The sequence below is a fragment of the Pagrus pagrus genome, assembly GCF_965226575.1.
Source record: "Pagrus pagrus genome assembly, chromosome: 18".
In the NCBI taxonomy this organism is placed as follows: Eukaryota; Metazoa; Chordata; class Actinopteri; order Spariformes; family Sparidae; genus Pagrus; species Pagrus pagrus.
In genome coordinates this window covers 6,673,594-6,699,573 of record NC_140202.1, presented here as the reverse complement: position 1 = coordinate 6,699,573, position 25,980 = coordinate 6,673,594, and the positions used below count along the sequence as shown (strand labels likewise).

At 39.9% G+C, this 25,980-nt stretch overlaps 1 protein-coding gene across 8 annotated transcripts in view; it reads right to left on the bottom strand.

The window, feature by feature from the left end:
* The window catches only part of nrxn3a (neurexin 3a), a 194,704-nt gene that overhangs the window by 141,681 nt on the left and 27,043 nt on the right, over positions 1-25,980 (bottom strand). For 7 of the 8 annotated variants that reach the window (XR_014624704.1, XR_014624705.1, XM_084381018.1 and 4 more), the window contains exons 3-5: positions 22,269-22,289; positions 20,787-20,813; positions 18,838-18,849 (exon numbers count right to left, since the gene is read on the bottom strand). Coding sequence is in view for 6 of the 8 variants with exons in the window: in XM_084381018.1 (XP_084237144.1) it covers positions 18,838-18,849; positions 20,787-20,813; positions 22,269-22,289 (60 nt within the window). In the remaining 2 variants the exon portion in view is untranslated. Of the gene's footprint in view, positions 1-18,780; positions 18,850-20,786; positions 20,814-22,268; positions 22,290-25,980 lie in introns of all 8 variants that reach the window. The other variant, XM_084381013.1, reaches the window with a different exon arrangement.

The following is a 25,980-nucleotide window of genomic DNA, read 5'->3' as shown; positions in this document are numbered from 1 at the left end:
TGATAACTAATGGCCTACTGGCCACATCTGCACAAGTGTTTAGCCAATAGAATGCAGGTTTTTACTGTTGTGCATTATCTGCTGAGCTAATGCATTTGAATGTGTCTTCTGGGGATTTTTCGTATGTTTTCATTGCCTTTCAAACCACTTTTCTCACAATTTGCTCTCTGCAGTGTAGTCATTACAACCGCTAACTCTACTGGTGTCATGGGAAGGATGTAGACAGTGATTAGCTTCACAAGGAAGGTGTTTGATATGGGTAGGGCTTTGCACTCTCCACACTGTGACCCCTCATCTTTGTTGGAAAAGTATTTTTTTATACGTTAAGTTATACAAGAAGCTTTTTGTTATATTTGAAGAAAATCTCCAAACATCCTGACGGCCATCACTAAATCCAATCCTCTGACAGATAAGAGAAACAAATCCAGTATCTGTAGCTGTCGCAGGCCTCTAATAAGCCAAACCAATTGTTACATTTGGCCCATATGAAATGACTGAACAGGCTAGCTGTCTTTCTTCCTACATAGCTGTCTGTCTGCACGTACTCTGCACATGCACGAGGTGTTTTATTACATGTGAATCAGTGGAAGTCAGTAGAGGTAGTTGGATACAGTTAGTGATGACAACGATGTACTGCACTCACAGTACACGGCCACTGAGCCACAGCCTTGCTCAGTGGCTAGCATTAGCAAAAACCATGCAACCACAGCAAAGAGCAGTAGCTGTCGGGCTACGTAGCATTTTTTTTTTAGGTACAATAGTGACAGCTAAATATAATTGTGGCATTAAGCATTGTGTATTTCTGTATTTATTAGACTAAATAAGCTAAGAGAGCCTATACAACACAGTAAACTAGCCGCTAACACCCATCTCCCAGCTAGCAAGCCAGAGCTACGGGGCAGTTGGTGCTGGTGTAGTCAGGCAGTGCGTGTTCATGTGTTTTATAGGAGTGGCTTTGGAGGGAGGTCTGAAGTGAGGGGGTGGGATTTTTCAATTAGATACTTTCTAAATTTAGCTTGCTGTAGTTGGCTTCGCCAATCTTACCAATCCCAGCTTTAAGTTTTACTGCACCAGGCAGGGCACTTATAGTAATGGCCAGCTACTATAATTGGTGTCCTTATGGATGAGGAATGCTTGTCTTTGAAAACCAAAATTTCCCTCCCATAGTCACAGCAGGGCTGGAGGACATGGTGGGCCGTGTGTGGGGATCATCTGCAAGACTGCAAAGATGTAGTAGTACCAGAGGAGCATGCGATGTTTAATACCATGCACACATAAAAACTAAGCTAGATTAAAATCACATCATGTTTCCCCAACAACGCAGTATGTACTATATGTCAATACAGATTATAACACAAACAGTAAGCAGTGTTTTACTACCCAACCATGGCTGGTAGTTCAATGTAGCCTTTAACGTGGACTATAAGCCATTCAATATCATTGAAAAGTGACATTGTCATTCTAACATTTGTGAACTGATCTAAGAAAAACACATTAACTGCAGATTCAAACGGTGCACTTTGCACATCCATATGAATCATTCACATTGGTCATGTCCATGCTCACATACAGCATCCCACCTCTATCTTGAAAAAATGCAACTCTATTAGAAGGCAGCAAACATAGTGCAACCAGACATGAAGAGCCTATCCATCACTCGCCTCCCTCTGCAAATGAGTGTTGTTATTGTACTCAGGAGAGTGCAGAAATCTCAGCCCCTTAGGAAAGCTTTTCAATAGAATGGGAAGAAGATACTGCCAGTGATGGAGAGGAGGAAACATAAAGACATTGAATGAGCCATTTGTTTTCACTCCCTGAAAACCAGAGAAAAATACAGCATGTTTTCAGCACATTAGCAGGTTCTTTTATCATAAGTAAGTTGCGCAGATGGGAAATCTGAAAAACCACTATCACCATCACCACTGAGAGGCTGCTATGTCGATTACACTGACTGTACAAAAGTGTTGAATTGAACAATCATACTGAACGCGCTACATTGTTAGATCTAAGCAGTAGTAGGTTAAAAATAATTTTTGAAAAGGTTTGTCCGAGTATTTCAGATCAGACTGTCCGTTGAGTCTAAATAGTTTTAGTCATTGTGGAGGAACTTGACAATTAGATTATAACGTACAGTGTCTTGTGGGACAAGTTGACATTTCCCCTGACCTTTCACCTCTATGGTTAAAGCTGTTCCAATCAATAACTTCATTTAAAAAATAGATCAAGTGAGTTTGTGTAAAGTCTTATAGTGACAAACCAAAAGAGAATTATTAGCAACTGTGCGGTCCCACTCAGCTCCACATTTCAGAACCTTTCAGCTCATTGTTTTGGTCTTACAGTACACAAACTCCACTCTTATCACTTCATTTCCAGACACAGCAAACAGCTGTTTTCAGTGATAGATCCACTGTAAACTACCTGCCCAGCATCTCCTGTATGTGTTACAGGGCAGCGCTTTGCTAACACATTTACTGCTAACAGAGTTGGGTAGTAACTGATTACATATAATCATGATCATGTATCAGATTACAACTATACAGCAACTATCGCAACCATAACCAGCCTACATTACATTTGAAGAATAATAATAATTCATAATAATAATAATAATAATACAATTTTAGCTACACTCTCATGGATTGCTTCGTTACATTTTTGATGACATCTTTAAAATATTTGTTTTTTAAAATGATGAAACTTTTTTCATGATAACAATGGTCTATTAGCTCATGAAGAAGAACATCTGACATGGGCAGGGGGAAAAGAATGGTGTTGAGGCTTTGGTAGTATAACTAATTACTTGCACCTTGCTACTTAGTGATGATGGTAGTTTGGTTTATCTGTAAAAGGTCACCTGTCAGGAAAATGTAAACATAGGTCATTTAAGCTGATTAATTTTGTTGTGTATCTCATTAATATAAAGTGTTACACAATAATGCTAAATGTGTGAGAAGCTTCCTCCAAGACAGAGGACACAGAGATACAGAGCACTCTGACCTCTAAGGAAAAAAAAGCTTTCACAGCTTTTAAAGCATCAACATCAGCGTCTCACTGTAACTGGACTTCTCTTATCTGAGCCTAAACAGGTCGAAAAGCTTAGTGGGCCTGGTGCACAGCCCTGAGGTATGTCATATGTCTTATTTCCTTAAACAGCACAAATAATTTCCACTCGTCTTCCTCTCTGGGAATTTGCATTAACTTAAAGGCTAAGGGGAATACTTAGTAGGTTGAATAATGCTGACGGGGAATTACGTGGGACAAGGTAATCTAGGACTGAGATCAATCAGTGATAGGCATTCACCTCCTACGTATGTTCAGCCAGCCTGACGTGGTGTGTATATCCGCTTAGCCTTCCTCCATCTGATAGCACCAACATTTTAATTTGCTGAGCCATAATGCTGAAAGATAGGTCACCTTCAAACACTGAAACACTGCTTCTCCAGTTTTTCCCTTCATTTCACAATTTCCAAAGTGATTATTCCTCTCTGGGGTAGAATGGTTTCGATAGCAGCCAGTCATACTTTAAGAATATCAAAGAGCAGGGCAACACTAAAGCATCGCTCTCTTCAAAAGGCCAGTATTTCTCTGTCATAACTTTTTGATTGCTGCAGTTATAGTTGAAACGATCGGCTGATCATTGGAGCTCAGCCATGTGGAACAATGCAAAGAGCTGAAAAAGATGGGGTGGGCACACGCTGACTGTCAAGTACTGAGCAAAGACGTAGATGTATGCAAACCTTACTTTGGTGCATAGGCAGTGAATGAGGCAGCCTTCACTGTCTGCTGACCACACCCTTAGGGGAAATGAACTATAGCTGAAAGACATCAGCAATTGTTCCTTTTTCACTCTCACCGACAACTGAAGACACTCGAAGATTTGATTCAGTCCTTCACCTCTATACTGATACAATCATAACCTCCTGGATAACATATTCATAGAACTCTATCCAGACAGGTGTAGTAGCCATGATTAAAAAGTGTGTTATGAACTGCTGAATACATTGGGGCACATTTTGTGCAGAATATTGAGGTCCAATATAGCGCTCATCAAACTGGGGAGTGTTACATAATTCCACACTGCTTATCCGACGAGCCTGCTGGCAGATACATAATAGATGCAGAGCAAATGTGTGGATCAACTATGGGACGATAATGAATCCATTTCTTCGAGCACATCAAAGCTTTTCCAAGTGGAGCTGTTCGAGCCAGCAAATACAAAAGTACAGATGTGATCATATGCCACGGGGTTGGTGGGTATGCTGCATGGAAGACAAAGGAATGTGGTCAGGAAAGATGGTGGGTTTGTTAAAAATGTCAAAGTATTCCATCTTATGCTTCATTTTAGTTCTCTGAAGTGTAAAGGCTTCAAATCATTTGCTTTCAAGTCTTTCAGGTCTGTGAATTCTAACTCACAACCTCAATCTTAAACCACATGGGAACATAAATGTCATTTGCTGATATTTCTTAAGATATTTCAATCCAAGCCAAAGTCATGGACTGATCAACCAACTGACTTTGTCATATCCCGAGCCTCAAATACTATCAAACAAGCCCCTGTAATCCCAGCCCTCTCCAGCCTGTCATCCAGGTGTAGTCCCTTTGGTTTTGCTAATGTTCAGCAGCAGATGATCCAATCAGCACCAGCCAACACAGTCATCCACCAGGCCAGGAGTATTGGGGCTTCACACATGTGCTGGCCCGGCTCGACTCGGTTTGACTCAGCACATCAGCCCAGCAGGGCAGGGATTTGTATTTCCAACACAATGGGACTATCTGTTCGAAGGTTTGTCTTTTATTGATGCATGTCTTGAATAGTGGTCAACAGAGGGGCTACAAATACTCTTCTTCCTAGCAGTACTACTGAAGATTAGCCGTTTCACTAATTCGGTAATAATCACATTTAATTTCCTATAAATTCTTCACAATCAAAGTCCCTGTTACTTAGTTAGATGTCTCAAATGCTAAAATGAAAGAGATTCAATTGGAAGGTATAAAAGAGCCAAACTCATAGAGACTTTTAAAAACGTCTTTCTCTCTGGTCTGCTGTGCAGACATGAGTTCAGTATCACAACACACCCGTGTTTGAGGGGGAAACTGGGGTTGCCAGGCATGCTTTGGCCATAGTCTGGAGAGGGTCCATCCCAGGCACAGCTCTGTTCAACTCAGCGTGGTAAAATTGGGAATGGAAAAGCAAGTCAGCGCAGCACGGTTGACTCAGTGAAGCCAGAAGTACCAGTGGAAAAACCCCATATGATCCTCAATGTTGTGATATCCATGTCAGACACATTCTTGATTAAAGTGGCTTCATTATGTCATATTTGGTTTATTCTGCTCATTTCAGGTTATGATTCCCAAAATAATAATACAAGACATTTAATACACTTTTGCCCACTATACTTAGCAAGAGTGGTTTGAAAATGATAGGCAAACACTGCTTTATGAAAACAGCGGTTTGTTTATCTGCAGTCCTGAGTCTACCAGTGAAAGGCAAAAATGTATCGAGAGTTAGTTCCTCTCATGACACTTTTGGCTAAGACACAGCTGACGTGAGGAGAGTATCAATGACCACAGATCTACAGTCAAGACTTCGGGGTGCCCTTTCTTGGGATCCTGGACAAGGCGTGACATCTTCCACAGTACGGGGACCTTTTCTTGTCTCAGGCTGAAGTTGAAGAAGTGCTACAAGACTTTACACAGCTGCACAGCACATGCATTGAGCATCCATGTGCTCATGTCATCAGGGCCTGAAACATTTCCTGATAGATCCTTGCTGATGTTCAGTTTCTCTAACCTTTAACCCAAAGCTGAATACCTTTTACAGATGCTGCATACACGTTTTTCTCAGCACACCACGACATGTAAAACTTCAAAATGCATAAATGCTGCGAACAGACAGTCAGATAGGCAAAAGTGGCTCCAGCCACCATCCTGTGAGCTGTTTATTTCTTTATGGCTGCTTCCTAAACACTCATAACATATCATTTCCTTCAAATGTGGCCAGCTTGACCAAGATTCAGTGCTGTGTAGTCCTCACTGACTGAAGGTCATTAAAACCCATTCAAACAATAATGTATTGCTGTACATAGACACTCAAACACACAAGCAAGCACAGAGGCAAAGGTGTTGAACACGATGTTTAAAAGTGAACAGCCACACACTAAAGATTATGAGTATCAAAGATTATGAGTATCATCACACACAGTCACACAAACCCTCCAGATATTTTCAACAAGGCAGGTCTTTTGTTCCTGTCTGCTCCTTTTCTATCAGTCTCTCAAAGTGTGAATGAATACACACCATGAAATCATCGACTCAAAAGAACATGCACACCATGGAGCAGGGCCAGAGAGAGGACTGTAGCATCTGTGACATTAAACACAGGTTTCTGAGGGGGAGTCTCTGGACCCCACAGGGTGATGACATGAACAAGTGTGAGTCATTCCCTGATTACTCCAAGATATTCTGTTTTCCAGACTGGCAGGAAGAAGAGGTGCTTATTTTTCTCCATCTCCCCTGGAGGGTTGTGCTCTATTTGACCGGGCTCACGTGGCTCCCACACAGGCCCTTCAGGGATTTATAACAATGTACCCCACCTCTGTGTGTAATTTAGGATTAAGAGAAGTTGAGAAATGTGCTTGTATTTTTATTTTTTATTTTTAGCTGCAGGCTTCTCTAACCAAACCTGAAGCTCAAGAGGAACACCAGGCTCATCACATCAAAGCTGAACCAGAAAAAACAGAAATAATACTTTTTGTTTCTTGGTATTCGTTTTGTTCTTTGTTAGTTTACACATTTCAACATGAATACAGGATTCTCCTGTCATTGTTGCTTTATTGATGACTACAAAGATTGAAAAGCTCAATTCTGAATAGTTTTTTTATGTTATGTTTTCCAGACTGAATGCAAAAATTTTGTTGTTTTTATATAAAAATAAAAAAGTGATAAATGTCTTATTAACAGTCCAACAGCAGACCAAAATAATAAACAGTGAAGAGGAGCAAATCCTCACACTGGAGAATCTGAAACAAGAAAATTTTATTTCTTCCTGGAAAATGATGATGGGGAGATACCAACACAATCTTTAGCATAACTGTATAAAGGTTTTATACACTCCTGCGATAATTCCTATCTTTATGGGGTTTTATTGAACTGTATTACATTATACTGACAGGTATTGGCTACCGTGGATAATGAGAAATAAAACAGGTGTAAAACATAATTAAAATGGTATAAAGGTAGAGGGAGAGATGAAGGGATAAAGAGAGGGAGTTGTTGAGCAAAAGAATGGAAATACAGAAAGAGATGGAGAGAGACAGAGGCCAAGAGCTTGAGCCCAAAGTGGCAAAGATGAATGATGGAGTCTAAATGAAATGCCATTCCCAGTAATGGGAAATTCCCTGCCAGAAAGCAGGTCACTTAAATTGCAAAAGATATTCTCAAGCAGTGTTGCCTGCAGCACTGTGCGCTTGACAAAACTGTTAACATTAACTTTCCAAAATCAAAATGAATGGAGGGAGGACAGAAGGGGAGGAAAGGGAAATAAAAATGCATTGCTTCTCTCCTGCGACCTGTGCAGCCTGGCTGCTGGCCCTGGGATGGTATCAGGACGGGCAAATAGAACGCTTATGGGTGTCACACACACACACACACACACACACACACACACACACACACACACAAGCATCCATGCAAACAGACACCTTTGCAAATACTCTTTCATTCTCTCTCATGCATATCATATGTCATCTATTTGTACATGTAGCTCTGCAGCATTAAAGCCGGAGCCAAATTGAGTCTGGCAGCTGTACATTGTTTCTTAGAGCCCGGCTTTGTTGTTCCTTTTAATGACTATCTCAATAGTTTGTTGACTGCAATAGTCACGTCCGCCACAAGTAAAAAATACAGCCTCCAAACCAGCATTACAGAGCACGCTTCCTCTTTGAAATACACACACTGCCCCTGGCAGAAATCAATAGGAGGAGGATAAAATGCACTTCCATTTAATTAAGATAACCAGCACATTCTCGCTCATAATCTCTCTCTTTCCTCCTCCATCTCTCTCTCCCTCCCATCTTTCTTTCTGTGCCGCTACCCATGTCATTCCCCTCTGGGGGTGGTGAGAAATGTTGTCGGTTGGAATCTGGATTTAATCGTTTCTCAGATCGACGCCATGTTTTTCTTCCCCTGAAGCGTGTTCTCACTCCCCCACCCCCACAACCTCCTCTTTGAAATGTCGTCTAGGGAGTGTTCTGCAGCCGAAATGTGTTAGCTCTGGGGCAATTGGACTATTGGGGTTGACATCTTCAGCTCAACGGGTTACAATTCATTGTATGGGTCTGTGTGACAATGCAGCAGGGCTCTGCTGGACTGTTTTCAGCTGCATTTAGTAGCTAATAGCTCTGAGTGCTGTTTTGGCTTCTGCAGACTGGGGTTTAAACATTGTAGACCAAAGGAATAAAATTCAAAGGAGGGGCTTATCTCACAGTTCATGCTATGTATCAGGCATGAGGCATTTTCTAGATAAGATACATGCCTGGACTGACTTTGAGGTGACTTTGAGTTTGATGTCGTTACACTGCAAAAATCAAGCACCAAATGCCAACACATTTAGTAGGTTTTGACTAAGTTATGTGTGTTGGTTCGTGATTTGTTGACAGATATAGTGATGAAAATGTGTGTTTTTTAAATTGTCTTTATAAATAACTGACCGTCAGATCAGGCTTTCGGTCTAAACATAACACGGTACTGCTGTATGTTGTAAATGTAGTCTGGCCACTGTTCTAAAACTTAGTAAAATAGAGATATAAACAGTCCTTAATGAAACACTTTAAGGTCTGTCACAAAATGCGATTTTGACAAAATGATTATTAACAATTATCAAAATTCCTGATAATAGTCACATTCATTTTCAACTTTGTTTACAATTTGTATCTTTTTTAGAAAAAATAAATTGTCCGACACACCTTAACTCATTACAGAATTTGTCCTGTCTCATTATACAAATGTCTAAAATGCCAACAGTACTCATAAACTCCTTCAAGACACAAAATAATACCAGCCTTTTTCCTCTCTGAGCTTTAGCTGCTCCCTTATACATTTTGGAGAGTGGATTCTCAACATATCAAATTTCCTTTTTGATCACAATTAAAAAAAAATATAGGCTGACCTACTCCCAGTGTCACTTGCAGGCAGCTATTATGCCAAAATAAATGCTATATTTATATCATTGTGCACACCTTTTTACCACAATATTTTCTGATAAGCTGAATAATCAGTTACTTAAGTTTTTAAAGAATCTCCAGCTTCTATAGTGTTGGACTAATCTCTAACATTGTTACTGGACAGAACTCTGGCAGAAAACATCTGGCTCTTAGATTTTTTATCTTCTTCACTAGGTAGTCTCAGGACCATTTCACAAGACTTTCTTTATTGATGATACAAAGAAATGATGACTGGAGCTTGTACGATTTACTTACAGACAAATACTCACCAATTACAGTAGGCTACACACTTTTCATTCATTCATTCATTCTTTCTTTCTTTCTTTCTTTCTTTCTTTCTTTTTTTCTTTCTTTCTTTCTCTGCTTTCCTTAACTTCTTAGCTCTCAGTTTGTGCAGTTTCTGAAACAGTCAAAATATTCTATGCTGCATCTGCACCACTGAAAACTGATGGAATACCAAATTCTTGTTCTACAGTTCTACTAAATTTACTTAAAACATTAATGATCAAATCAGTTAAGGATCATCTGCAGTCCATGGGTGCTCTTTACAATGGATTCCTGAGAACATCAGATTAATTTACTAGATATCTGAACATTGTATCTGTGATCTTCTAGGTTCACTGTCCTAGGAATAGGCTTCCTCCTGCTCATAAACATCTTTGAAATGCGTGTTTTTTTCATGTGCATAACAGTAATTTCATTTACATTTCAGAGTTAAGGTGAAGAATGTTATTGACAACAGCGTGCATTACAAAACATTCTTTCTGTGTCCTGAGAGGAAGGTATTTTCAGAAAGCATAGTGCTTTTGCTACCTCCCTATGGAGGTCCATGTTTATTAGTTGAAATTTGACAAATCAAGTAGCACAGGCAGACAAGACATCACTGTGAAAGCTGAAGTCAACTCTTCCATTTCCCATGAAATGCATGCAAATCTGTCATCTCATATGAACAAAACCATTCAAAATGTCTGCAGTTAATGGAAAACAAATACAACTGTAAATACAGCAAGGATAAATGTTTAGTATTGACCTGCTTATAGTTTTGTATAATCTATATATATCGAAGGGTCCGTGGTTCGATCCCCGGCTCCAGCTGCATGTCGAAGTGTCCTTTGGCAAGAAACTGAACCCCTCAATGCTCCTGGTGGCTGTATTATTGGTATGTGAATGAGTTTGTGTGGGAATGGCTGGGTGCTTTCTGTTTTGAATCGCTTTGAGTGGTCAGCAAACTGGAAGGTAAGATAAATGCAGTAGTAGTCCATTTAGTACCATAAAAAAGTTCTGAGGTTTGGTTTGAATAAATTCCCTTTACTGTCAATGTATATACTAGACTGTATGCGAGGTATTGCCGCTGCCTTTATTAAACTGAAGAGATAAGATGCATCAGAAATGGAGAAAACAAAACACTTTTTGGGTGAGTGTTACAGAATAACCTGATTTTATTGTGCATACTAGAGACAGATGTCAGTGTCAGGGCTTCATCTAGGTTTGCTGATTCATGGATGTAGATACAAAAGATCATTCATTTATTAAAGTGAAGCTGGCTCTGATGACGAAGCGCATTGTGGCCATCACACACCTTTGTGTAATGAATCCCATTAAAAAGAATGACTAAATAGCATTTTAACTTTTTGGGAGGCAGAAATACACCACAGGGTGAGCTTCAGAGATTCTTGTTATGGTCTGTAAGTGGCTCTGTGTGGTCTTTAATGTGGGTCATGTTATTTCTGGTGGCCCCTTGTTATAGAGATGGAGCTGACCGTACTATAGAGGCACTTTAGGCCCACGGGATGATACACAGAGACAGAGCAGGGCGCACACACACACAAACTGATAGGTACGCACAGTCACAGTAGTACATTCCCAAGTAAAGTGCATACAGAGGGTTCCTAAATTAGATACACACAGGTAAGGACACACACACCAGTTTGCGCAGCTATCCTTGTAAGGACTTTACATTGACTTCCATTCATATGTCCAGCCTAACTCAAAATCTTACCCCAACCCTAACCTAAAACAAGTTATGCCGAAACCTTATCTTAATCCAGCTTCAATTCATACCCTACCTCTAAACTCAACCAGGACATTAAAATCACATTTTGCCACATTAGGAATGGTCTTTGGTCCCCATGAGGACTATCTGTCCTGACACGTGTTGTGCCAGAAAAGGTCCCCCATTGGTAACAAAAACATACATAATACACACATACACATACGGATGCTACAGCTGATAGATGGTGTAATTTGCCAACCTTTTCAAAGGTCATTGCTTTGATCTTGGCCTGGTTGTCACACAGATGTACTGTATTCACAGAAGGAAAATTATTTCTGGGTCAGTATTGTGACATTTTGTGTGTGTGTGTGTGTGTGTGTGTGTGTGTGTGTGTGTGTGTGTGTGTGTTTTTATACTTAAAAGCAGTGTAGGGGTAGTTTCAACATCGCTGCTGAGGAGAGAAGAACCTGCATGTTTTTTGCTCATTACTATAACCTCTAATTACAGATAAAAGGAAAAAAGATTTTACTTTTTCTGCACTAACTTCAAGACATTGAAACCCCAGTGAGTATTCTACTGGCCACTTCCATTATTTCTGAAATCAATGTATAAAGGGGCCAACTACATTGAGGCCCACAAAAATACAAAAATATGTAATGACTTACTTTTTACCTATCAGAATCATATTCTACAATTTCAAGAACACTGAGTAGAATTTTACATAGGGAAATAAAAATCACAGAAAATATAAATGAAGTCAAAAAACTGGAGGAAAGAACATTTTTCAGACTTTGTTTTCTGAGAGGATTAGGGATTGTGTTGGGTAAATTTGGACTTGTAACCTTCGTTTATTATAAAATTGGGCTATAGTAATGCTAAACGAGAGTTGATTGTGTTGGTGGCCTTGCGATGAGCTCATATAAATGTCATTGATGTCATGCTGTTTCTTTACCTTCTTTCTTTTATTAAAAAGACAAAAACAGAACAAATTAGTGTAGAAATTTTGAAAAAAGTCCATGAAATTCATGCAGGAAACTGACAATTGAGAGTAATTAGCATAGCTGATAATAGCTTATCATAGATATATCAGCATCAGCATGTATTTACTATATACTACCAGAAATATCAGTGGAGTCAAAGATATGTTTGAGAGTTTGAGAGTGTTATAAACACCTCACTCAGTACTGTATCTTGTCTCTGTTCTTGTTCTCAATGGATCCCACTCATAAAATAATCCTTTACATGGGTTTATGTAAAAAAAACTAATATTATCTATTATGTTGTTATCGAAGCTTTTAAACTCTCAAATATCAATATGAAAACAAGCCTCACAAAGTCCTAAATGAATTAGGCTTCAGCCACTGGTAAGCTTGACCTGATTGGAGTCTTTGCATCCAAATTTTCAGTGTAAGGTAACTAGATGAGTAACAAAGCCAATCAAGCATGAAATCAGCATCAAATGAAGTTCGTAATCTCCATGAACAAGGGTGTTAAATTATACTCAAAACCTGCATTATCAATCCCACCCTGCTGACTGTAGTATGTGTGTATGTATCAGTGTGTGTGAGTGTGTGAGGCGGGGGTGTGTTCATGGTTGGAAGCAGAGAATTCCCAGGGCTCATCATCTCCTGATTATCAATGTCTCCTCAAGGTTAGCGAGAGTACACACCCCTGTACAGCAATGAAACCTGATTAGCTAATTAGCATATCACTTCTATACTTCCATAATGTCGCCACAATTCATTAACCATTGAGTGAGTTTATCGTCTCTCAACAGGAAACATTGATTCTTCCCTCCACACACACACACACGCACACTTTGCATTCATACAGACACATTTCACACATAGCTACACACCATATCAAGATTCACAGTGTCAGTTCTTTGACTGTCAGAAAAAATGGTTTCAGTTTTCATCCCAACATCCAATAGTACCAAACAAAACCGAAGCCTACAAAGACTGGACAGACCACACATCAAGATTGTTTTGACTGACTAACACAGTTTTTTTTAGTCTTTGACAGTCAGGAACCTTACTACTGAGCAAAAACACTGAAGCCGGGCTCACACTACAGGAGTATCAGGCTGATTTAATCCCAATTTGTGTCAGCCAACTGCTAGCCAGATGGAAGGGGAAAATCGAGGCGACTGTAACTTTAGGATTCAAAAACTGGACAACTGGATTGTCACTACGTCAGTACTTTTACAATATCCAATGAGAGATATCCCAGAGCAACTACCCTAGCCCTTGAGGCTAACTTTAGCTAGCATTCTACTATTTACAGATATTAAAACTGACATTTAAAATCTCACCACTCATGTCCTTCTTGCTGAAGAATAGACATCCTATCTCCTCAACCATTTTAACATCCAGACTTCATATCCTGTTTATCCTGTACTTTCAAGTCTGGTAGTGTGTACAGGTTTGAAATTAGAGACAAAAACATCTGTGAAGATTTTTCTCAAGTGCTGTAGTGCGAGCCCAGCCTGAGACACCACACTCAACAGGTCAGTTACCACAGAACTTTTGGTAGTAGACAGCCCCATATTCTAGCTTCTTGACAAGGAGGAATATTTGCAGATGTCACAACATTATGGAGAAAGTTACAATAATCTGTCAACTAAACTTCACCTAGCAAAGCACTTCATTAAAAGAAAGCAACAGAATAGAATTATTGTCAACACCATGCATGATGCACTTGATGTATGAAGGCAACATCAGGCTGCGTTCCTGGACTTAATCCAAGCAGTTGTGTATCTCTTTGACAGAGCCTGCCACATAAGCTGCTTGCAAACTGACCCTTTCATACCTATGTTGGCTATAGACATACCTGAGGACAAGGACTGGTGACAAAAGAACCAGCAACCTGGACATTGAGGCTGTTATTGACCGTTGGCAACTGTCCGTGGGCCAATAGTCACAAACACAGGCGGATTGTTCATATATGACTGGTGAGTACACAATTCTTGAAATTGACTATGTTAATGGTAATGTTTGTGCCAGCTCACGTCCCATATGTTTTCCTTTTGATGATTGGTAGTGATAATAAGCCATGTTAGTCCAGTTTGACCAGATCTTGCAGCTGTAGTTTACAGTGCACAGTTCTGTGTGAGTGTGATGGTCGACTGGTGAAAGTGGTTGTTATGTAATGTGCTAGCTAGTACATAAGATTCTTGTAGCACACAGAATTGATGATGGTATGAATGTTTAGAAAACTCTGGGTTAGGTAAAGCTTTTATTTACCCATACATCCCCCTAGGTCAACAAACAAGTGACATCCATGGCTGTTGATGTCAGTCGCGAATATCAAATGTGTTTAAAGAAATCTTTATGTTATAAAAATGATCAATTAAAAAAATGTATTAGCCCAAATGAGCTTTTAGTGGCAACTTAAGAGGCTCTATCAGTTCAAATCAATACTGTAGATAAAGAGGGAAGAAGAGCAGTAGACAGGGATGGACATGGGGAAGAAATTAAGAGTGCTCTGCTCTCTCTGTTTTGTCTGGGTCTGTTGTTTTCGTTGCCTCTGCTGTTTTTTGGCATATGATATCTGCCAGCACGGGGCATGGCCTAGTATGGGACTGCATGAACAGCTTGGCATGAGCCACTTGCCAAGAGTGGTTTTAGTCTGAATCACATGACGAGGGGTTAGTGTGTTGTGTTTTCTATCAACCTTCTGTTATATTTAGATAGTGTTTTCATATACGATTTTTCTGCATACACTGATTCAAAAGGATTTTAAAAAAGAAGAAAATATACACATGTAGGTCCACATAACATTTATTTCCAGAGAGCAGGCATCTGGTCCACCCAGGCCATTAACAGCTACACAGCTTTAACTTGACTTAGTTCAATATTTTTCATATTTTGGAAGTGGGATTCAAATGCAAATCATGTATTATTTGATAAATTCTGCAATATGTTTTTTCTTAGACAGCTAAATTTGGCAGAAGGAAAAAAGAATGCAAAAAGAGTGGCAACTACCTACCTGTCACTCAGTATTAACATTATAACATAATATTTTACTCACCAGCTTTACTGTTGAAATCTATTAATGCAGCAACATAACTAGACACCCAGTTGCCATATTGAATAAATAAATCTAACTTCTGTTGCTTTCCTTGCTAGAACAGTAAATGTGAGCTTGTTTTGAGAACACTAGATCTCAAATTAAGTTGGTGATTGAATTCATAATCATAGCTGATAATAATTCCACACATTATAAATCAAAACCAAGTTGTCCTTTAAAGCGAACCACCATCTTCTGACAAATGTCACATAAAAAAATTTCCAAGGTGAAACCCAGTAACCCGTACATGACGCCTCAAACAGTATGATTGTTTTGTTTTCATGTTGTGATCAAACCAATGAGGCTCAGCCTCTCCAGGGTTCACTAGAACTGCAGTTCACCTTGGTTCTCCATCCCTGCAAGGCACAACCATCCACCTACCCCCCTCTGTCACTGATGTTAGGCTATCCCCGCCCTCCATGTCTGGCTCACTTACCAGCACCCAGTCAAGCGGAGAAAACACAACTGTCAATGTGCCCTGACCACCAACCCCCAACATGTCTGTCTTCTCCAACCTAAAACCATCATGACATGACTGATCCACTCAGGAGCAGGTTCATTGGATTTTCTGCTTTACTCTATAATTACAGTTACTGTTGGATGATCCTTTATATCAGGAGGATTTTGCAGATATAACAATAATTATAAAATAAAACTGATTTGTATTAGTTCAAAGCACAAAAAATAAATGTGTCCTACATATTTTATCATTCCTGTTTGTTGAAATCATAGTTTTCTCATCTGTTTTGGTGAAGAGAAACTGGTTTCTTTCCAATATGTTTGTTGTAAGTCTGTATATATTTTCAGTGAACGTCTTACACTAATGATGTCTGACTAAATTAAGATGATGTAAGTTTTAGTTGAGAATCAAATATGCCTCCTGGCTGACTGGCAGCCCTAGACGTATTTTTGAACCCAAGGCAAAATAATCAAGAGCCTCTCTCTCACCACACTCCACTTACGAGCATCTGTCATTGCTGGCAGCTCACTTAATTTATTTTTGTTCCATCAACAAGAAATAGAATAGAATAATAGAATAAAATGTATTATTGATACATACCCACTCAAAGTGAGCAGCATTAGTCATGCAGCCGGTGTGGCCACTCTAACCTGTTTAACATGGTCGCCAAAATGAAAAGCAGGACTTAATGCCACGCGCTGCTCACGCATCCAGTGTTGCCACCCTGTGAGAAGTTGAAGGTGTGCAGCCTGTCGCCTGTAGCTCTTCATCCAACAGCTCCTCCTTGTTCATTACTCCCACAGACTGAATAAAACTACTCCCAGACATATTCAAAAATTGATCTGCTGTCAAAAAATGCCGAAAATGATGGAAGTGGCCTGGGGGCTGGCAGTTTGAGACCCCTGGATTAGGAAATGAATTATGAGTGAAAATGAAGAGGACAACAGGGAAGACACTGTTAGAGATAACAGCAGTAGGGGAGCCGATTCAACAGGAGAATATTAAAGTTGAGAGAAACAGACTAACAGACAGAAATCTACAAAAACATGAGTAGAGAAGCGTTCTGTGTTAGCTCATGACTCCTTAACGTCAGAGGCATTTCCTACTATCCACTTCTCTGTCTATCTGCCGCCCTGCCAGCAGTGAGCTGCTATGCAAACAGAGCCCGAATGGAGCCTCTTGTCTGCCTAACAGAAGGCGACAGGAAGCCTGATGCCTAATAATGTCCTTCTCGCTCAGGGATTAGACACCGCAACTAGGAAGAGAGACAGGTGGTGAGAGGAGAGGAATCTCCAGGAGCTTACAGAAGCTTTGTTCGGTGAATGGGGGAAGCCATTTCAGGTGTACACAGCAGGAGTCATAACACACCCAAAGACCCAAAGACATGTTTGAGTATTTGGACACCTAATAGAGAGCTAATACTTCTAGGACCTTTAAATTCACACTTCCATACTGATTCAGTTTCAGTTCATCGGCCACAGTATGGCAGCGCTCTTCAATGCAGCACCAACTCTTATGTTTCTAACTAGCTTCTGTTCATATGAGTCTACAATTTAACTGCATTATAATGGACTGATCAGGTAGATCACAAATACACTTCCAAATGGTCATCAAAGCATCTGAGAGACCACTGAAAGTGAAGGTTTAAATATTCATTGGTGCAAAAAGCTAACCTGAAACACCAGATGGTTTACTAAAGAGAACCATCTGAAAAGGGCATTTTTCAAAAAATACTTGGCAGGTGATTGGATAAACCATCCGTCTATCACCGTCAGACAGCCACTGAAAGTCTACTGCAGGAAACGCACTGACTAGTAATAAGTACCTCATACAACCCATATCAAAAGAAACACACTATGCCTTTAAGGGCTAAAATCTAATGTGTGAATGGAGTTTATCTCAACTTTATTCTGGTGCCAGCAGCCGAACCTGCAAGGTTTAAAAAAGGTCATGGCATCACTGGTATATCCATCCATGTTACAATATCCATTATTGGTAGTGGTAGCAGGTTGGTAGTGCTCCAAAGGCTAACAGTAGTGTCCTCAGCCTTGCCTCCAAGTTTAGAGTCAAGTTGAGTCTTTGGACAGTCAACAAGTCCATATCCAGTCACATGTCCTCATTTGTTCAACTTGAGTCTGACTCAGGTCTCAAGTCTTTAGTCTCTTTTTTTTTGTTGTTGTTGTTGTTTTTTGTTTTTTTTTAATAAAACTGTTCCGAGAGTTAGATTTATAGAGTAAATCTACATTGAAGTCTGGTGCCCCAGTAGCTCTCATGCACCGTGTAGCTGAGTCCTTGCCACAGCAGCCTGGGTTCGAGTCCGGCCCAGGCCGTTTGCTGCAGGCCATCCCTGCTCTGTCCCCTCTGAGCCTTTCCTGTCTCACTTCAGCTAACACTAACATCCAAAAAGCCTGAAAAAATAATAAACCCCCAGAAAATTACACTGAAGTCACCCCTGCAGATCCAGATAAAAGCACCAAATGAACCACTGCCACCTTTAAGTCCATTTCATGTTCACACACAGGTAACTCATTCACTGGGCAGTATTATGCATCACTGACCTGTATACTTAAACCACCAAACGTGTTAGGTGTGAATGGATTGTAGAGATTTAAGACGATGCTTGTCAGTTCTTTCACCAAAAGCAATCCAATTGTGTCGCTGCTTCCGTCAGCTTTAGTAAGAATGAACGATGAATGCTGTCATTTGAACTCAGATTATGTAGACGTCAGCAGAGAGTAGAAAGTCTGATTTACTGAGAAAGAGATGGAGAGGCTTGTTCCTGTGAAAACTGATCCACAGGGACTGTTGTTGATGTTGCATCACAAACACAGTGGCCCTGCATACACTGTGCAGCATTCTTACAAATTACAAAACACACACAGTAAGAAAGCACAAAGCGACATTCTCTTTTTTCCTTCTCCTTCAATTAAGGTTGGCTTAATTACTCGCTTAATCCAGCATCCTTGATGAGAAACCATTACAGAAGAGGCACTAAACACAGACAAGTAAACACATTAGAGCTCTCAAACACTCACAGAGCAAGCGACGCTTTTCATAGAGGCGGAAAAGGAAAGATTTCGAAAAAGCTGTACCTTTGCTTTTAGCTAGAAGAGCAGGAGGAGGCGGAAGATGAGAGGATCCACACCCAAGAGAGGCAGACAGGGAGGAAGAAGAAGAGCAGACATGAGTTCAAATTCAGACACCAAACATATCAATGTATATATGAATACATGTCATGAGGATTCATCAATGTACAGCAGCAAATGCCATAATGCAATTGTACATCACAAAACACTCCAAGCGTGCAACCACATCAGATTAAAGGACCTCTGAATGTCACAACACTGCACACAAAGAAAACACACAAAGCCAGAGAGCACTAATCACACAGATGGTGGAGTTGTAAGTATTTCAAGGCTTTTAGGTTGGCCAGGTTAACAGTGTAACACACAGATAGCACATTTTTTTTAGCACAATAACTTTGAAACTAACTGAAAATATTGGCAGAGAACATACATAATATCCAAAAATGCTGATACTGCATTCTTCCTCTGAATAATCTTCAGAAACTACTAGAGGAAACTGCCTACATAAAGAAATGTTGTTCCAGTTTTCATGTCATTTTAAAGGTGTGATTTGTAAGAAATTACCAGAATTAGAATTAGAAGGTAGCTCCAGGGGCCAGTATGGTCAGTAATGATTGTCTGCCTGGATCACAGGGGGAGTCATCACGGGCAACAGGGCTCAGCATCTACTAGTAAATATAACTATACACTTGGACTGAACACAGCCTCCGAGACTGACTACAGAGGTGATTTACAGCAGCTCTGACAAAGATGATGACTCCCGGTACATGGCAGAGGAGCCAGAGACAGTCAGACATAGAGAGTCAGAATATTTTCAAATCTTAGTCCATTAATTGAGTATTTTGACCGAACCAGAGTTGATTGTGGGAAAACAAACCACTGTTATGGTGAGTTTCAATTGTTTATGTCGAGTTTGAATCAAGTGTGTTTTACAATGAGTTAACGAGGCAGTTCAGCCAATCTCAGTTCAGTTAAAGAGAGAAACTTGAATTCAGAAGGTGTATTTTTCTGTTTGGTAAGGAAAACAGATGACAGAGCATCTCCATTCTTGACATTTTGAATTTATTCTGTTTACTTATCAGACTAAGGAGCAAACTCGCCACTGCATACATCTCCCAACTGAAACTGTCAGTCTGGAAGTGATATTATAGGACAGGACTGGCCTGTCCATCACAAGACATCTCTGCAGCACAGTACATAGACGCCTTTAACATAACATTGCTTAACATAACATAACATTGCTTTAGCAGTGATGTTTATTATTATTATTCTATTCTGGCGATGTCTTACATATTGCCCCTTTAAAGTAGTTTGTTTATAAAAGGTAAACTTTATCTTGAATGTTTGTATTTTAAAATAATGAAATGTATCTCTTTTGTTTAAGCCTTTGTCTACCATTTTTAAATATTTAATGTGAAGCTTTCTTATGCTACATTCATGCATTGTAAGTGTTAGGATAAGATATGGGACCCTTTATTGTTCCACAGTTGTTGTCACCACTGCACCATGTAAATAATCTAAATCAGCTACTTTAGCTGTTACACATTGGTAGTGATTCATTCACAAGTGAAACCAAATATAAATAGTGTATACCTCCTTTGAAAGTAGCCAAGTCTGGGATTGTGTTTAGTCAGTTTAGTAAAAAAAAATGTTGTGCTTTAAAATAAAATATTATAAAATGGAATTACTCGAGTATGTAAGTGCCTCATTAACAGTATTGAGTCAATGTTCTCAAGAGGACATAAACAAATTTTGTCAATTTGATAAAATGACTTATTTGACCAATGATGTGTAGTTACTGTGTTTTGGCTTCTTAGTACAATACAGCAGTCTAATAAATTCACAATGTATATAGAATCATATATACATACCACACCAACACCAAAACATGCAGCTTTAAACTAAAATCCAACTAATCAAAGACATGAAACAGAGGAGGAAAGGAGGAAGCATACCTTGTTCTGCCATCATATGTGCAAAGCCTTGAGAAGAAAGGAGGGATAAAAGAGAGGGAAAGGAAAGAGGAAAGAGAGAGAACATACATGAGAAATGACACACGCAGTTTCAATACTCTCTGGTATTGTGATGACGCATGCTTTTCCAAAAAGGGAAAGCATGTCATCAGAACACACTGGTGACAAAGCTTCCTGTGTCTGAAAGGAGGCTTCTTTATAAGAAATAGCATGATAGAAGAAGCTAAAGCCCCCCACCGCCTCACTGCTGAGTTAAACCTGCCACAACTGATTTATTGGCCACCTGAGTGCAACTCTGTGAAAACTACATTGACATATCCCCATCTTATTGGTTGATATAGTGACCTTCTTAGCAAACAGTTGCCTATGAACACACCCAGCAGACAGAGAGCAACATTGTCATGCATTTGTAGTCGTGTTTGCATCCAGCTGATGATGAAAGTCCTATATTGATTCTCTTTTAGCTCTTTCTTTGGTCTCTACCAGCCCCTCTTTGGCTTTTTACTATAACATGTTCCACTATGTTCACTAGCTAGTCTTTAACTGTGTCTATCTGCTGTTTGGTGCTGGTCAGGTCATCTAAATCGACATATCAATCGGGTGTCCAGCGTTAGCAAATGTTAGAGATGACTACGTGAATCATAACAACTAATGCCAGACAGGCCCTGGATCAATAAGTGGGTTTATGTGCATTTCCAATTAGAAGAAATGCAAAAAAATAAAACAATCTTGCAAAAAAGGTTTTACGCTTGACTAAGGTGGAACAGAAACTCCTAGAATTCACATGACAGCACTGGATGGAAACATTTCACATGTTCCTCTGCTCATGTTCTGCGGTTTTAGTCAAACTTGTTGAATGGAAACCTGACTAGTTAGTCATTTGCGAACCCAGTATGCATGCATTCTAATGGACCTGACACACAGTAAGCACCACTTGTTTTTAAATGAATTTCTTTCTTTCTATGCAGTCCCTGTTTACAATTCATTTCCTGGCTTGCACAGTGAAAATCAAACTGTGAGACAAGAATATTTGTAGAACTTGGTGATGTATTACAGTGAAATATGCTGTCTTCCTCACTTTTGTGTGAATGTCGTGGGTGACACGCTGTAGTATAACAGTTGTGAGCAGTTTCCTGAATGCCAAGAAGGTAGGAAATCCAATTAGACGCTTCTAACTCCAAAGGAATACGCTTAACTGCAGAGACAGTATGGGATATTTTAATTAAAGTTTAAATAGTATTGTTGTAAACACTGTTTTATATACAGGATTTAGTTACAGCCTGTTTCTTCTCACATCCTCTATATTCCTCTTTGCACACTTCTCTCATTTTGATAGCTTTTAAATAAAGTGGTCAGTAAATCTACCTTGCCCCTACCGAGCCCACACTACAGTATATTTGCATTGCCCCAGGCAGTCTGGAAATCTGCAGCTATACAAGTAAGAGCTTTTTTATTCAAACTCACCTGGCATATTGTTGATGACCTCTGGAAAAGAAGGACACAGAGAAAACAAGCAAACGAAAGTAGCATTAGAAAACACTCTTCTTACTTGCATGTTGACTGTCATGCAATTGATTATACACATCATCCATACAGTGGCACAGCCATGTGTATGTCTTTAACACACACAGAGAAACACAGAACATTTTAGCAATAAAGAGTTAAACCATCATTCAGTCCATTTGGATAACAATTCAAAGATAACTATCCAGTGTGAAGAAGAAGGCATCTGTCTCAGTGCAGATATGTTGAGTTCTGTTGATAAATCATAAAGACACACACAAAGGAAACAAAAAACCCCAAACAAAAAATCTTTTGACCTGGGACCTTTGTTGACAGTTCAAGGACAGCAATATCAAACACATAATCAGGTTTAAAGCCTGTATCCCCATCCATCAAGGCTGAGATGAAGTGCGTTGAAGTGTTGGACACCATACTGATGATTTTGCTAATCTTAGAAGCACTGCAGCAGTGGGGCAAAAGTGTCAGGTTTGTTAAAGCCACGGGGCCACAGCAAGAACAGCTGAATATCCACAGCATAACTCTCGGAAATATGAGCAACATTTTTTTTTAGCTTTGGTCAGAGATTAAAGTGGTGCTTAAGAGGAAATGTTGACCTGAAGGCAGCATTAGATAAAACATCTGGGGTCAAAGAAAAAATGCTCTCTGATTCATGTTCGAGGCAAAGACAGACAAAGCTGGTTACACAACCAATATCACCCTCTGAAACACATAAATGGTGAGATAAGGACCTTGCCCCAAAAATGATGATGATAATAATAATAATAATGTATTACTATTATTATTAGTAGTAGTTGTTGTATTAGTATTTGTAGTGTTAGTAGTATAACAACAATAATAACAATAATAATCTGTTGCCAACTACTGGACAGATCAGTGAGTTGGAGTTGGAACAACCAGACAATGTCCACCATCAAAAACTCCTTCTTTGATTATTGAAACATATGTGGTTTATTTAGTTAGTTAGTCCTCTCACAGAAATGAAGTAGCTGCAAAATGAAGTAAAAGGTAATTGACTTGAGATGCATTAAATGTTCTTAGCTGGGACTAATTGGGCATGTTAGAGTTTTAATTTGAACACAAGCAGATGGAGGCCAATCAGATATGCATTAGATATTAATTCAGTTTAAACTGAGGACCTGTGTCAGCTGTGCTGGAATGAGTTGGTCAAATGGTCATCTGGGAGAGAAAAGTGTGTGTGTGTGTGTGTGTGTGTGTGTGTGTGTGTGTGTGTGTGTGTGTGTGTGGATGTGGGTGGGTGTGTGTGTGTGTTGTGATAGTCGCACTAAAGCTTCAATTCCTCTGTGTCCTTTGATTTATTTGAGATTTCCATAGGGTTGAACTCGACACTCAAATACCCACAGAAACGCAACACTCTTGACAAAAGGAGATTAGGGCAGATTAAGTGTGTATGTACACTAACACACACACTCAATTGTTGCACACACGTGTGTGTCTGTGACAACTGCATTGCTATCTTTCAGTTTTAATTCATTGTGGAGTGGACATTTCAGACTTGGTTTATAGGTTCATGTTAGAGTTTGGTGTAGTTGAGAGACAAAGAGAGAGAGAGAGAGAGAGAGAGAGAGAGATAGCACAACCCAGTTGCCAGATTAAGAAAGATTAGATTGGAAATTTTAAACCCAAACCGCTTGGAGCGGCAGCACAAATAAGGTGAAGCACTCTGCAAAAAGATGCTGGACATTCTCATTAGAAACTGTTGAATGGGATGCAGAGCCAGACCTTCTGGGAGGAATAAACACCCAGTGCATCTGTTTCTGCTCTGATCCTGAGCCATTTACCTTTGAGAAGAGAGCTCAGGGATACATCTTTATCTTTTGGGATTAAAAAGTGGATTTCTCTTCACTCGTTTGTCAACCTACAGTACTTGGGATGTGTAATGTTGACTGCTGCTGTTGACTTTCAACAATGTAACGTTACAGAGATTATTGGAGAAAAGGAAGAGAGAGAGCTGGAGTCTGTGTGGTGAGTGCTGAATTTAGTGAGAGGTTGAACTGAATTCAAATCCACAGACAAACACACCTCGCTCGCCTGCTTATGGTTAATGTACAGTAAAGTAATCGCCTGAGTAACGACAAAGTTGCTAGTCAGGGAAATGTAATCGTAGGTCGGTTTAAGTGTTCGACCAAATGACCAATGCAAACACTGGAAGTGTGCACAGACTAAATGCCCTTTATGGTGGAACAATAAATGGGATACTTCCAACCACTGGGGACAGAGTAGATAAAAAGAAGCAACAGCAGGGAGAGAGCAGATTAACTAATTCATCCTGCAGGTCTCTCTCTCACTCCAGTTTGACTTTCTGACTAATCCATCATTCAAAGCTCAATCTCTCTGTCTTTCTCTCCTGCTGATCAGCTGGATTCAGTCACCCAGCCTACTGCTCTATAATTATTTTGTTCTCTATTCAGACCTACTTCCTTTGACAATTTACTTCCCTTGTGTTGTCTTTGGACAGAGAGAGTGGGGAAGAGAATGAGGGGTGTGCACATACATACATATTAAATAAGGTACCAGTCAACAAACCAAACAAACAATCACAGGTACAATTCCCAGTGGCAGGCTAGCCAGCATTTAACTCAATACAATTACTGTCTCCGGGGGCTGTGAACAGTGTTTTCTGAGTCATGAAATCTATATCCTCCAGCTCTCCTCACAAATTCCCCCTAAAAATAAAATCCTAACAGATCACCATTCTTTGGGGTGACTCACCGGCGCTTTGACAAACTTATTTATTCATCAGTGGACACATAATCTAGGGTATGACTAGCAAGGTATGAGAGTATGACTCTGTCTTTTAATTCAATACGCAAAAGGTGAGACGGGGATAGCGGGGGAATTATGGCTCAAAGTGGATTACTTAAAGGGATGATTCATGATGTGTTGGATAAAGTAGGAGAGCGCAGTGATTAATGAGGTATTTCAAATTCTGCTTTCTTTCTTCACTGCAGGCTTAACTGATTGTTTTTTGCAGGTTATGAAAATGGAAGGTAAACCAGTACATGGAGGTGCATACGTATGTACACACACACAGGTCCAACAGGATAAAGGATTGAGTCGTTACAGCACTGAGGGCTTGATTATTACTGTTTTCATCATCATCAGTGTAACAGCCATAACCTCCTCGCTGACCTATTTAACCAGCAGCCATGTTTCATGTTGATAAGAACAAACGGGTGGCCTGAGAAATAACCAGGGAGGGATGCTGAGGCCATCTGCTCATGTTGGGGTGTCAACAGCATACAGCTGGTCGACAGTCGGCTGGTTGACGGCAGCACAGAGCTACAGCAGACTAGTTAGAGAGGGAATCACAGACTGAAAGAGGTCTCTGCAGTCAGAGGTGGTGGAAAAAAATGGAACTGTGTCTTTACTTCTTTCCTATATTAATCCATCCACGGTGGTTGGTTGTGATTGGTTTTATGTTGTTTTTACTTTTTTCAAGATTCCTATTTCTGCTTTAAATGTCTAAAACAACTACACCGTTTATTGAGTATTGTTCTTACATTATCCCAAATGTACGCAGCACGCACCAAGGATGTGTGTGTGTCTGTGTTTGAATTCAGGTCAACCTTTCACTGAACTCAGCACTCACCAGACACTCCAGTTCTGTCTGACTTCGGGTGTTTATTCCTCC